This window comes from Phoca vitulina, unplaced genomic scaffold (assembly GCF_004348235.1).
Source record: "Phoca vitulina isolate PV1807 unplaced genomic scaffold, GSC_HSeal_1.0 scaffold3, whole genome shotgun sequence".
In the NCBI taxonomy this organism is placed as follows: Eukaryota; Metazoa; Chordata; class Mammalia; order Carnivora; family Phocidae; genus Phoca; species Phoca vitulina.
In genome coordinates this window covers 36,351,968-36,366,512 of record NW_022589706.1, presented here as the reverse complement: position 1 = coordinate 36,366,512, position 14,545 = coordinate 36,351,968, and the positions used below count along the sequence as shown (strand labels likewise).

At 43.4% G+C, this 14,545-nt stretch overlaps 1 protein-coding gene across 2 annotated transcripts in view; it reads left to right on the top strand.

The window, feature by feature from the left end:
- The window catches only part of USP46 (ubiquitin specific peptidase 46), a 54,730-nt gene that overhangs the window by 32,198 nt on the left and 7,987 nt on the right, over positions 1-14,545 (top strand). For both annotated transcript variants that reach the window (XM_032400349.1, XM_032400350.1), the window contains exons 5-6: positions 7,691-7,767; positions 14,402-14,485. In XM_032400349.1, coding sequence (XP_032256240.1) covers positions 7,691-7,767; positions 14,402-14,485 — 161 coding nt within the window. The remainder of the gene's footprint in view (positions 1-7,690; positions 7,768-14,401; positions 14,486-14,545) is intronic.

Here is a 14,545-nt window from a genome sequence, read left to right as displayed (position 1 = left end):
TGTTGTTGTTGTTCTTAATTTCCCCCCTTTCCATTTAAGCTGAGTTTTTGCTTTGCAAACCTGTGGTTTTTAGTGCTTCCCGGGGGCTTTAAGGCACATTTATATCTGTCACTAGAGCCAAAAGGTTGTCTAAAGAACTGCTTTATTAAGTACCAATTGCACGGCTCCTCCTTGCTTCATTTGCAGAGTTAAAATTGATTCAGTAGAGCTTCTGAGCCCTTTGCAGAGGAGGAGCAGGGATGGGTGATGTGGCCAGGTGAGATCACTGAGCCGTGATTCTGAGTCCCTCAGGTGAGCTGTCGTTAACCACCTTCCCTAAGCCCACTGCTCTGTCGCTGCTCTAAGACAGCACATTTTCAGTTCCTGGCTGATCACCGTGGAACAGCACCTGGCCACCTTTTCTACTAAGCCAAGGAAAGGAGTCCGGGGATTCAAAGCACATTTGAATATGATGTTAATTACTCAGGACCTTCGGAAAGCTCATGATTTATATGTATGCCCCACATATTAATTTGTCCTACTCGTTGATTTGTAATTAATTAAAAAGAAGAGCAGGTAGAGTCACTTAATTTTCCTAGCTACCTTTTAAGCTAGTTTTTGGGGAACTCCATGCCCAGAACTGGGGAGAAGAAAGAATAAGATGTAGCCTGTGCTTGCTGAGAGTATTGGAGTCTTAGTGACATATATGTTTCCTTGGAGACAAGCTGTATTTTCACTTAGACCAGAATGAGATCCTTGTGTGTGGGAAGAAAACGATTTCATTATCTGGCAGCTTTCTGGGGAGACAGGCAAAAAAGAAAAGAAAAGAAAAAAAAATTGCTTGATCACCCATTGCTTTTGACTGTATCAGTCTGAGTCAGGGGGAGAGAAAAATCCTAATGGAAGGGTTTAGAGCCTTGTGTTCAAATCCCTCAAGGGGTTGATCTACCTGAGCAGTGTTTTCTCACATTCTAAATTCTGGAAGCAGTTTACATTGGGAATTGGGGAAGTTACAGTAACTTTTTTCATGTAGTTAATTAGGTTTGTACCTTTCTCCCCTCCCTAAAATAACTAAAAAGAGAACAGATTTGTGTCCAGCAGGAGACAATGTTTCTTTGTCTTTGCACCCTTCGAGTAAAAGCTTTCGTAGAATGTGATCCTCCCTCTCTAAGTTATATATGATTTCAGTTGGCTCTGATCCTTTTATTTTCTCCTAGAAAAGAACCATTTAAGTTTAAAAAGTTTTACTAATTAAAAAATATAATACCTATGGATTATTTTTTACAAATCAGACACGGGAATGTATAAAAAGAAAATCATTTATAATTCTGCTATCCAGATGCCACCATTGGCTATTAGAAATTTTTCTATTTGTTCAGTTATATAATATTCATGCATTTAGTAAATATTTATTGGGTCCCCACTAAATGCTGGAAATTATTTTACGTACTAGGGATATAGCATTTAAAACAAACAGAAAAGGTAGTCCCTGCCCTTTTGTTTACTAAATATACACATTGAAAGCTATATGTTTCCCTTTAAGCACCGCTTTAGCTGCATCCCACAAATACTGATTTTTCTTTGTCAGTAGTTCAAAATATTTTCTAATTTGTCTTGTGCTTTTTTCCTTGTGACCCATGTATTACTTAGAAGTATGTTGTTTAACTTGCAATTGTTTAGGATTTTCCTAGATACCTTAATTTTATTGACTTCAGATTTAATTCTGTGTGGTTAGGGAATATATTCTATATTATCTCAGTCTTTTAAAATTTACTGTGATGTGTTTCGTATCCTAACACATGGTTTATCCCAGTAAATGTACTTTAAAACAAGGTCTCTCAACCTTGGAACTATTACTATTTTAAGTCAGATAATTCTTGGGGCGCCTGGGTGGCTCAGTCGTTAGGCGTCTGCTTTCGGCTCAGGTCATGATCCCAGGGTCCTGGGATCGAGCCCCCCATCGGGCTCCCTGCTCAGCGGGAAGCCTGCTTCTCCCTCTCCCACTCCCCCTGCTTGTGTTCCCTCTCTCTCTGTGTCTCTCTCTGTCAAATAAATAAACAAAATCTTTAAAAAATAACAAATAAAAAAAATAAAGTCAGATAAGTCTTTGTTGTGGGGTGCTGCCCCGTGCATCAGAGGATGTTTAGCCGCATCTAGCGTACCTACTAGATGCCAGTAGCAGCCCCCAGGAGGTGACACCAAAAATGTGTCCAGACGTTGCCAAATGTCCCTTGGAAGGAAAAGTTTCCTTTGCTGAGAACCACTGGATTGAACAGAATATATATTTTGTAGTTATATAGAGTTCTTCAGATTTTCTGTGTTTTTCTTGATTTCCCCCCTAGTCTTTCTATTAGTTGCTGAGAAAGGGGGCTTAAAATACCTAACTATGATTGTGAGGGGAACGCCTGGGTGGCGCAAGTTGATTATGCATCTGACTCTTGGTTTCGGCTCAGGTTGTGAGATTGAGCCCGTTGTTGGGCTCTATGCTCAGCGGGGAGTCCGCTTGAGATTCTCTCTCCCTCTTCCTCCCCTGCTCATGCGCTTTCTCTCTCTCAAATAAATAAATAAACCTTAAAAAAAACTTAACTACAATTGTGGGATAATTTTATTTCTTCCTCTAATTCTGTCAGTTTTTGCTTCATGAATCTTTTACTTTTTTTATTTTTTAAGATTTATTTATTTATTTGAGAGAGAGAGAGAGTAGGGGCGGGGCAGAGAGAGGGACAGAATCATCAAGCAGACTCTCCACTGAGCACAGAGCCCAATGCAGGGCTCTATCCCAGGACCCTGAGATCATGACCTGAGCCAAAATCAAGAGTCAGCCGCTCAACTGACTGAGCCACCCAGGCACCCCACTTTTTTTTAAAAAGGATTTATTTATCTTAGAGCATGAGTGGGGCTGGGGGAAGGGGAGAGGGAGAAAGAGAATCTCAGACTCCCCGATGAGTGTGGAACCTCACAAGACAACACAGGGCTCAGTCTCACAACCCATGAGATCACGACCTGAGCCAAAATCGAGAGTCGGTCACTCAACTGACTGAGCCACCCAGGCATCCCTCTTTTACTTTTTAGAAAACAACTTTATTGATGTATAGCTTATATGCCATGAAGTTCATCCTTTCAGTAATTTTCAAAGCAGTTTGGTGAGTTGTGCAACTATCATCATAATCCAGTTTTTTTTTCCTAATTTTTATTGGAATCCATAATCCAGTTTTAAAATATTTCTATTACACCAGTAAGATCCCTTGTACCCAGCAATTAATCTCTGTTGCAAGCCTCAGGCCACCACTAATGTTTGTTCCATTAATGTTTAATTACTGGTATGGGGGGTTTGGGGGCTCCCACTTTATTATTTGTTTTCTATTTATTTCCCCTCCATTTTTTGTTGTTATGTTCCTCCTCCTCTGCTTTTTTTGAAAAAAAAAATTTTAATATATGTATATATTGATATATGTACATACATATTTGTATAAACAGTTCCATTTTAATCTTCCTCTTAGTATGTATTTGTGTGTGTGTTGTTGTTTGGGTGTTTCTCTAGAGATCATAATATATATCCTTTACTGTTCACAGTCCATGTACAGTTAATAATGTCACTGTTTCACATAAAACAGAAAGCTTATAACTGTACAGGTGCAAATTCCTTCTGCCTGCCCCTACCTTACCTTGTCCTTCTGCTGTAGTTATTCTATGCATTACATTTATGTATATTATAAACCCCACAGGGCAATGTCAAAATTACTACTCTTGATGCTCTTCATTCTTTCTTGAGGATCTGGATTTCCATCTGGTATCATTTCCCTTTGGCTTGAAGAACTTCCTTTAACCACCCCCCCCCTTTTTTTTTTTGTAGTGCAGGTCTTTTAATAATGAATTCTCTTTATTTTTCCTTCATTCTTGAAGGATCTATTTATGGGCTATTGACAGTTTTTTCTTTTAGCACATTAAGGATGTTCTACTATCTCTGCCCTCCGTAATTTCTGATGAGAAATCAGCTTCCAGTTGAACCATTCTTTTGTAGTATGTCATTTTTCTCTCCATGTTTTTAAGATTTGCTTTTTACCTTTGACTTGTTGCAGTTCGATTATGATGTGCCTTGGCTAACCTTTTTTTGTATTTATCCTACTTTGTGTTTGTTGAGCATCTTGAATCTATAAATGTATGTCTTTCCCCAAATGAGGAAATATTTTGCCATTATTTTTCAAATAGCTTGTCTGCTCTATTCTCTCTCCCCTTCTGAGACTCCAATTATATGTATGATATTTTCTAACAGTTTTCTCAGTATCTGTTTTTATTTCAATCTTTTTTTTCTTTATTCTTCTCATTGGATAATTTTCTGTTGATTTGTCTTCAAGTCCACTTTTTCTTTCCTTTGTCATCTCCAGTTCATTGTTAAGTCCATCTGGTGTATTACTTTTTCATTTCTAGAATTTCCATTTGATTCTTTTCTTTTTTTTTTTTTCCTATTTCTCTGCTGAGATTTCTTTTTTTTTTTTTTTAAGATTTTATTTATTTATTTGAGAGAGAGAGACACAGCGAGAGAGGGAACACAAGCAGGGAGAGTGGGAGAGGGAGAAGCAGGCTTCCCGCGGAGCAGGGAGCCTGATGCGGGGCTCGATCCCAGGACGCTGGGATCATGACCTGAGCCGAAGGCAGACGCTTAACGACTGAGCCACCCAGGCGCCCCTATCTGCTGAGATTTCTTATCTGCTAAAGAAAAAAATCTTGTCTGCTCATTTCAACATCTGCATCCTCTGAGGATTGGTTTCAGTTGTCTTCAGAATGTCTCCCATTAACTGGGTGATGGGCATTGGGGAAGGTATGTGTTGTAATGAGCACTGGGTCTTATATAGGACTGATGAATCACAGACCTGTACCCCTGAAATAAATAATACATTATATGTTAATTAAAAAAAAAAAAGAAAAACGTGTCACATTTTCTTGGTTCTTCACACATTTTGTAAGTTTGAATGGTATCTAGGACATTGAGGATGTAAAATTTGAGAGAACTCTGGGTTCTGTTATTTTGGCTTCAGTGAGTATGATGTTTCCTTGAGTTTTAGCAGGCAGTTCATCTTGGCTGGACTCTAACTACAAATCTGTTTCTTAGGCGGCAGCTTGAATCTTGGGTCAGCCCTTTTGTATCTGGCTGAGCTGCTGTGAGTGTACTCTGTGCGTATGTGGCTCAGCAGCCCACCAGAGGTGTGCGCAGACAGAGCTGGGAATACCCTCTGATTCCTCCCCTTCTTGCCAGTAGACATGGTTTCCCAGACTCAGTTTTCTGGTTCCAAGACCAGACAGACTGCATTTGTTCCCCTATAGATCCCCAGGGAAAGGCTATGAAACCCTGAACTTACCTGTGCAACCGTTCTCTTCCAGGTGTGGACTCCCCATCTCCCTGTCTGTGTTTATTCTCCAACACCTTCAGGTAGCTGCTTGTGTTTATAGTTAGCTGAGTTTTATAGTTTTCTGGAGGAGTGTAGGAATGGCAAGATCTTAGTCATTATTGGAACCAGTTTTTCATTTTAGTGAGGCAGAGTCAGACAATAAAAAAAATACAAATAAAACATTTGTAATATGAAATCATTGTATTGGTTATCTATTGCTTTGTTACAAACCACCCCAAAACTCTGAGACTTAAATCAACTATCATTTATTATAATTCATTCAACTGTGGGGTGGCTGAGGGTCACCTGATCTAGGCTGGCCCTGGCTGAACTTGTGTGTTTGTATTTCAGCTGGCTCACTTCTATGTCTGCAGTCTGGCTAGGCATTTTGCTCTCAATTGGGCTTGGCTGGGGCACCTTAGTGAGAACAGCTCTCTTTCATGGGTCTCTCATCTTCTTCCTGGGAATAGTGGACTAGCCTGGGGGCCCCGGGGTGGCTTAGTTGGTTAAGCATCTGCCTTCGGCTCGGATCAGGGTCTCGGGGTCCTGGGATCGAGCCCCGTGTCAGGCTCCCTGCTCAGCGGGGGTCTGCTTCTCCCTCTCCCCCCTCTCAGGCACTCTCAAGTAAATAAATAAAATCTTTTTAAAAAAATAGTGGGCTAGCCTGGGCTTATCCTTCTTATGGTGATGACAGAAATGCAAGAGAGCAGTTTTGTAAGTGCTTGTTCAAGTTTCTGCTTATGACATGTCCCCTAACTTCCCACTGGCCAAAGCAAGTCGTATGGCTGAACTCAGAATCAAAGATGGGAAGCATATCTCTTGATGAGAGGATCTGTAAAGTCATACAGCAAGGAAGCCAGCGTAGGCGGTGGTGAAGATTTGGGCCTTTCATGCATTCTACCATAGCAGTAACAAGTGCCATTTAAAAAAAAAAGGGCAGAATAGTGTGTGTATATGTGTAAGGGCATGTGTATGTATGTAAATGTATACATGCCTTTTTTTATACAAAACTGGAATTCGCTTATAGAAGGTTGTATAGTCTACTTACTCATTTAATATGATTCATACCCACCATGTAGTAAACCATTCCCAGCTCTTTGCCCATTTTAGGCCATTTACAATTTTTACACCCCTTCCCCCAACTTATTGAGTGTTTAATTTTGAAAGCACCTTACATGTATTACTTTATCTTTACAACAACCTGGTGAAATACTCTTAGTGTCCCCACTTTATAGATGAGGAAACTGAGGTACACCAAGGCTGAGTAACTGGCCTACAGTCACCCACTGCATAAGTGGCAGAGACAGGATATGGAACTGGAAAGTCTTTCTCAACACCCTTGCTTGTGTGTACTAATAAAAGTATAAAAGACTGTGTCCACATTCTGAATATTTCTTTAGATAATGGCCTAGCGGTGGAGTATCGGGTCATAGGATAGTTGTCCCACTTAAAGGAGTGTTTTCTCATTTTGCTGCCAATTGACTGAACACTTCAAGGTTGTTGCTGAGCTAGTTTGTCCCTCCCCCTGCAAGAGAGTAAAACTCCAGGCTTGCCAGTCAACGGCTGGAATGCAAGCAGTTTAATTCTGTGAACCTCAGTAAGTAGGAGAGCCAGGATTGGTGTGGTATGAATGGCAGGGGCCAAGAAACAGCGGGGCCAGTGAGCCAGCTCCCGGGAGCAGTCCGCCGTAGGGTGGCCTGTGTGAGCCAGGGCTCCAGGCCAGCTCCAGGTCCAGCTGATCACAGACAGCCCAGGGCTCTGCAATGATGGCCATTTCCGCGGCTCAGGGACAGGTGCACGTGTGGTTAGTGTGACCCCCCCAGCCCGGCACCCATCATCTCCCTGGCCCCAGGCACAGTTTGGATGATGAGGCTCTGGAACCAGTGACTTCAAGGGACTGGTTGGAAGGATGCAGACGGCCTCACAGAGGTTGACTCTCTGAGTAGTGAGTTTTAGAAGTCTCTTGTCTTTTTTTCCATTTTTTTCTCATTCTGCCAGTTTGGGCTCTATGGGTGTTTTGTCTGATACTTCCTACTTTGAAATGAGGGGGAAGGTGAATGGAGAGGAAGCGAGATCTGGTTGAGTGCTAATTATTAAAAGTTCTAAATTAAAGCTGGAATAGGAATTCAGGTAAATTGAGAATTTGGGACTTTCTCTAGATTGGGTTGTTTTCAGTGTAACTCATTGCCAGTGAGTATACAAAACTGCACATGACCAGGCCTGCAGTTTTGGGTTTTGGTTACCTGTAGGTGTTCAACATTTTATCTACTATGTCTCTTATGTATTTTGTACCTAATACTTTTTTTCTTTTTTCTTTGCTTCAGGTTAGTAGCAAAGATGAAGATTTTCTTGACCTTTCTGTCGATGTGGAGCAGAATACATCTATAACCCACTGTCTGAGGTAACCTCATGAATTCTGACAGTGATCTGAGCTTTTGATCAGGCTAGTAAATAAGTGGGGGTAGGGGGGCGGGGAATACTGTATTTCCTCAGGAGGTAATCTTCCTTTCTGTTAAACCCATATAATCCTATTATTTTCTATTTTTTCTTTCCCAAGAGAGATTAAAAAATAAGTATATGTGGTCTAGAGAAGAAGCATCCTGCTGAGAAGAAAGAGGATCAAGTGGAAGTCATTAGTCCTTAAGTTTAAAAATAAGTTTTAATCTTTAATCCAGATGTGGGCTTTGGCTTTCATCAGTCTCTCTCTCTCTCTCTCATCTTTGTCTCTTTGACACACACGATTAATACACACTACCCATGCCTACCGTTACTCTTTTTTTTTCTAAGCTACTTTGAAAAATTATGTCCTTTTGAGTTGAGAACCAGTGGGGGAACCGTCTGTTCCTCCATCTTTCAGCGTTCTGTGGAGATGAGTGATGGAAAGAAATTCCTCCTTGTTAGGGTTGAGAGAAGGTAAGGAACCCGGAGCGCAGAAGAGCACATGCCCTGGATTCCAGGCATATTGTGTATTGACTTGAACATTGGAAATGTGCCCAGAGTCGACACACAGACATGACTCCCTTTTCCCCTTCCCCCTCCTCTTCCCCCTCCTGCTCTCAGTAGGTTGTGAGGGCTTAGAAGCAGCCCAGCCCTACTCTAGACACTGGGCGTGGAGGAGCGAGCATCAGACACGTTCCGGCTCCCACAGCACTTACATCCTAGGGGGAATCCACAGGCGATGCTTGGTGCTTTGAAGGAAATTAAATAGGTCTCCAGAGTGGTGGGTTGTGGGAATGCCAGTGTGGACCCTACGGTCAGGGCAGGCCTCCCGTTGCTTGGGGTACCATAGCTCAGAGACATTTTAGAGTGTTTGACAAGACACTGTGGATCTTTACCAATGGCGATTGGGTGACAGAAGTGTTATTTCAGGAGTTCAGGTTACTTGGAACCTTTTAGAAGGAGACATTAAGGGGACTAGTGGTGGTGGTTGGCTGTTAGAAAGTCATCTTCTGGGGGGACGGCACCAACGCCAACATGGAAGAGCTTCTTGGTTCGTCTGCTGTCATGTGTTGCGTGAGTGGGTGGCGGGGGCCCTGATTGTTTTCCGGTTTCCCAGGGCCCCAGGTCCCCCTCTGCTCCCCGCACTGATGAATTAGTTGCACGGCGTTTCCTGCTGGTGTGGTGCACCAGCCCGTGTGTCCAAGTGCCTCAGGTCCAGATGTCTAGGACGAGTGTGTTAACTCTTACAGGCAAAGTGTTTTGTAGGCCAGGATGGCCTCTTGTTCTTCTGAATGGTTCTGTGTATGCATGGGTTCCTAATATTCCTGTGACAAGAAGCCATCTTTGATTCCCCAAGGTCTAATAATCACAGGGAGTGGAAAAGTTATGGTTTTGCCAACTTCAGTTGCAGATGAAGCAATGGGAGGAAAGACATTACTTGCCTGTTTCTCCGCCTTTTTTTTTTTTTTTTTTAACGAGTTGGTGTTAGGGAGAATTTGGTTAGGTTGACTGCTTCTCCTCCCTTCTAAGAAATTCCTGGGCTGCTCAAAAGGGCAGATGGCAGGGGCTGTGGCTTTGAGATCTCAGTCAGCCAGGTAAAGGGCTTACTGGTGAGTTACGATTTTAATCTTTGGGGGAAACTTGTTATGGAGAAATGTAACTCAGATTTATGTTACCTTTATTGATTGGTTGGTTGGTTTGAGAAATGTACGTGTGGGTCATGCATACCTGAGGAAGGCAGGCTGGAGACATTTGGAGATGTTAAAGCTGGGGTGGGAGAGTATGAAAGAGCTTTGGAATGCCCTTTTTTTTTTTTTTTTTAATTTTAAAGATTTATTCATTTATTCCAGAGAGAGAGCAAGCAGGGGAAGGGGCAGAGGGGGGAAAGAGAGAGAATCTCATAGACTCCCCCAGGTGCAGGCAAGGGACTCGATCTCACGACCCTGAGATCATAACCTGAGCCAAACCAAGAGTTGGACACTCAATGGACTAAGCTATCCAGGCGTCCCTGGATGCCTTTTAAACAACATTAGATTTGACTGACTTACCTATACCTGCCCTCACAGTGCCTGAGATCTCACCTCTCCAACAGGAAGATGGGCCTGGGCTGGGTGTTGCCACTCACCCTCACACTCCCAGAGTTCTGGGCTAGGAGTGGCAGCTTTCTAATCTATCCCAAAAGAACAAAGTGCCCAGAAAGGCCCAGGGAATCAGTGATGCCCAGCTGATCCACTAACATTTTCCATCTGAGGCAAAAGAGAAGAAATGATTACAATCTTTTAGGTCCCTTTCATGGTTCAGTTCAGTTTGCATTCTTAAGGGTTTGTTTTTAAAATTAGAACTATGAATTTTCTTCTCACTATGTCTGCATATGTCTTCTGATGTGATATGTTATCTTTCTTTCATTTTGATGACCCAAAAGAAGTTACAAATCAAGCTAAAATTGTAGGATTTGAATGTAAGGTCTCTGCCACCTCCTTCCAGATGGTTAATTCCAGTATGGTTTCATGGCTTTTGTCCCAGAGGAATGATGAAGTAAATAGTAGTAGTTCGTTCAGGATACAGGGCTATGGGAACCATTGGATCCATACTGTAACTGAACTAGAATCCTCCCATTTCAAACGTCAGTACCGTGTCTCAGGCCGGGTGAGCCGTCCGTATCATAAGTGAACACCGAGGAAGTTTTTCCTTTTCTTCTTTTGAACAGCTTAGGGATGGCCTCAGGCAAAAACTTCAGATACGTGAAGTTTATCTTAATTATCCTTCCATGGCATTTTGGGTATTTTTTGCCTTTCACTTCAGTGCCTGAGTGGCTCCTTCACAGAAACCTTCCCTTTAAGTTCCACCTTCTGAAACCGCTGTCCCTTGCGCTGTCTTCCTCGCATCTAAAATGCCTGTTCTCCCAGTGCTGCGGAAGTCAGCTGGGAGGGAAGCAGCTCTTCATTCTCCTGTAGCTCTGTTTTAAAAATTTATCTTCTCTAAAACGAATTCCTTTTCTACTTATTTTGAGAAACCTCTTTTTAATGTTCTCTACACCCAGTGTGGGGCTCGAGCGCCCAACCCCGAGATCAAGAGTCATGCGCTCTACTGACTGAGCCAGCCTGGCGCCCCTGAGAAACAGCTTCTGTATATGAAGTTCATATGCATCCCCACCACACATCCATTGCCACGTGCTTATTTATTTATTTCTCTGACCTGTGTTTGGTTATTATTGATACATAATAGTATTTCCTAATATTTGACATGTGTTTCTCGTGGATTTCTTTTTTCAGTCTTCTTTAAAACTCTAATCAGTGGTTCTCAAATTTTGGTGTGTATGATAATCACCTTGGGGAAGTTGGCAAAAATAGGGGCCTAGCCCATAGTCAACTTCAGTGAGCCTGGGCCTCTATTTTTAATTAATTTTCTAGGTGATTCTAATACCACCAGAGTTTGAGATCCACTGCTCTGGGTCTTTGCTGCTCAGACAGTGGTCCGTGGGCTAGCACCAGTGACATCACCTGGGAGCTCATTAGAACGGCATGTTAGGCCTCCCCCAAGAACGAATGAGCAAACCAGAATCTTCATTTTGACAAGATCTCCAGGTGATGCAAATGCATGTTAAGGGTGACAAAGCACTGGGAACAGTGCCTCTCAGACTTCCAAGCATATTGGAACCGCCTGCTCTACCTGGAGAGCTCCTAATGTAATTGAGTGGGGGTCAGGGGGAGGGATTAGGCACTGAGATTGTTCTGGAAGCTCCCTGGGTAATTCTCACGGGCAGCCAGGAGAACTGCTGATGTTGCTGCTGTCTTCCTTAGAACGAAGCTTCCCAACTGGTGTGCCTCGGGAAACAGGTTACAGTGTGTATAGGTCACCTTGGCTCCTGGGAGGCGGGGCAGAGCAGCTGTGCAGCATTGACCAAGAGACCTGCTGTACCTCAGTTACCTGCTGGGGTCAGCCCCTTCTCCTGGCCTAGCGTCATTTTCCCGTTCTCCACCCACAGATGCCCTGGGAGCATTACTGTGTCCTTCCGGGGGTGGGGAGCCTCCAGCCAGCTGGGGCGGGGCAGGGTGGTGGTTACTTGTAAATCGGGCCTTTAAATTAAGTACTAACTTTGGTATATTTCCACTCTGGGTCTGCAAATACTTCAGGAAACTTTCTTTGAAGAACACGAGTAGAAAGTGTTTTAATTCCTTATTCACCACTGTGCTTGCCTTGATGATTCTGGTTCTTCAGCTGGATGAAGAGGTACATCTGTGGTATACATCCCAATGAGGTGAATCTCCACCATCATCCAAACGCTCCTCACCCTCTCCCTGCCCCCCACCCACCAGTTCCACCCCAGCCCTGTGTAGGCCAAGAAAAGCATTCACGTCAGTTACTTTGTTGAAGAGTCAGCCTGTGTTCATTCAGCTAAGTCTGAGTCTCTGTTATGCACCAAGCATCTGAGATCTGAGAGTTGAGTAAATTGCCTTCTAAATTGTTTTCTTGCTTCTCGGCCCCTCCAATCCTTCCTCCGTAGTGCTACCAGAAATGGTATTTCTCAAAAGCACTGATTAGGTCTTTTCCTCGCTGGGGCCCGTTAATGGAATTCTAGAGCCACGGGGTCCGCGCCAGCTTCTAAGACACACTCCGTACCTTGCCTCCATATTCGTGTGCTGCAGCAGTCCCTTTGTCTGGATTCCTTGACTCTTACCCACCTGGCACACTTTCCCTCTCTGAGAACCTGACTGCAGCATCACCTCTTGGAGATGACGTGCGTTACCCCAGTTCAAGTTCGTTTCTCCTTCCTCGGTGCTTTCCCCTGGACTTGACACACCTGCTTCTGTCTTCACTTAGCCAACAAATGGAGTGGCATGCTGCATCAGGCCTGTTCTCAGGGCTGGGGATGTGGCAGTGAGTGAGATAGACGGAACCATTGCCCAGAGAGAGGAGTCAAGAGATCAAACAGGAGGTTGGTTTCAGATAGTGCTGAGTGCTCAGAAGAAAACAAGACAGCAAACAGGATAGAGGCTGGGTGGATTTGCAGAAGGTGGACAGAGAAGTCTTCTCCCTGGAGGTGACATTTTTGCTGAGCTCTGAACAATGACTGGAGCCAGCCATGGAAGCATCTGGAAAGGAGCTATTTGGGGAAGCAGCACATGCAGAAGCCCTGAGGCAGAAAGGCTCCATGGCGCTCGGAAGGGAAGGTAGGAGGGAGGTCAGAAGAACAGTCAGGGGTCTGAGGGCCGAGGGCCTGTCTGCCTTGGCAAGGTATTTGGTTTTATTCCTAAGCGTACTGGGGACGGGCTAGAGGGCTTTAGGTGCGAGAAGTGTGTGAAATGATTTTTTTAACCTGCCCGGAACACTGCCTACTGTAAAATGATTTGGCTCACTTGCGCGTGTCTCTTAGACTGGGGGCAGCGTGAGGGCAGGTGCTTCTGTGAGCCCCCAGCACCAAGTCCAGAGGACTATCAGTTAACGGTTGAGTAGTGAATGCATGAGCCATCTACGGTTTCTTATGATAAGCTCTGTTTAAGTGTGTGAGTCAATAACACCATGTAAATAACATTTTCTGTTTAATAAAATCTGATCATTCTGCTGCTAGGACACTCCCTATGAATAAAGAAATATCACAGGCTCTCTCCAGACTCCAGGGTATTATATTCTGGATGTTCTTCTCAGCCTTCGAAGCAGTACCACAGGAATGTGAAATAGAATCTGAATGACCAGGAAAGAATGAAAAGCCGTGACATTTAAAAAATGAAAACTATAAGTAGCGCGGTAAAACCTCATGATGGGGTGAATACAGTTATAACATCGGGCAGTGGCATTTGGCCTCAAAAGGAGCCAAGGTGCGGGATGGGGAGCAGGGGGTTGGAGGAAGCAGGCATCTCCTGCTAATTAGGGATTTTCTTACGTCAATCTAAGGGCAGTTGTATATGATTTAAATTTCATTATCTTTCCCTTTGTGCCCTTTGAAAATATAGATCACCTGAGATAGACTGTTTTTCATTACACGATAATGTCACCTTGCATTTTATGTGATTGACAATTTTTCGGACCTGACTTACAGTGTAACGATGGGCTTTTACCCATCATAGTGAGGAATTTTTCTGTTCTAATTTTTGATCTCCAGGGTACAGGTGGTCTTGTTAAACCTTGAGATTTGTTTTTTGAATCTGTTGGAAACCCTAATATATATCCATGTGTATCCCATGAAATAAAGCTCTCCTTGAAAATCGCCAGTGGTGAAATCATAACCCAGTCTAGCAGGCATGGTCTAATGGCAATCACAGCACCTACTCATCAGAAAGATCTTTTCTCATTGCTTTTTTCCCCACATTCACTTAAAAATTACCCTACAGGTCACCTGGGTGGCTCAATTGGTTGAGTGTCTGCCTTCAGCTCAGGTCATGATCTCAGAGACCTAGGATCGAGCCCCATGGCGGGCTCTCTGCTCGACGGGGAGTCTGCTTCTCCTCCCTTTGTGCGAGCTCTCTCTCGCTCTCTCCCTCTCCAAAATAAATAAAACATTAAAAAAAAATTACCCTACAGGTAATAAAGGGTTTAAAATATGGTATAGCAAGTACATTTTGGACTGTGTTTTGAGTTGAAAATATTTTTGTCTGCAGAGACTTCAGCAACACAGAAACACTGTGTAGTGAACAGAAATATTATTGTGAAACATGCTGCAGCAAACAGGAGGCCCAGAAAAGGTGCGTAAAGGATTTAGCCCGGAGGGTGGCTTTGTGTTGAGGGAAGGAACCATATCTGAT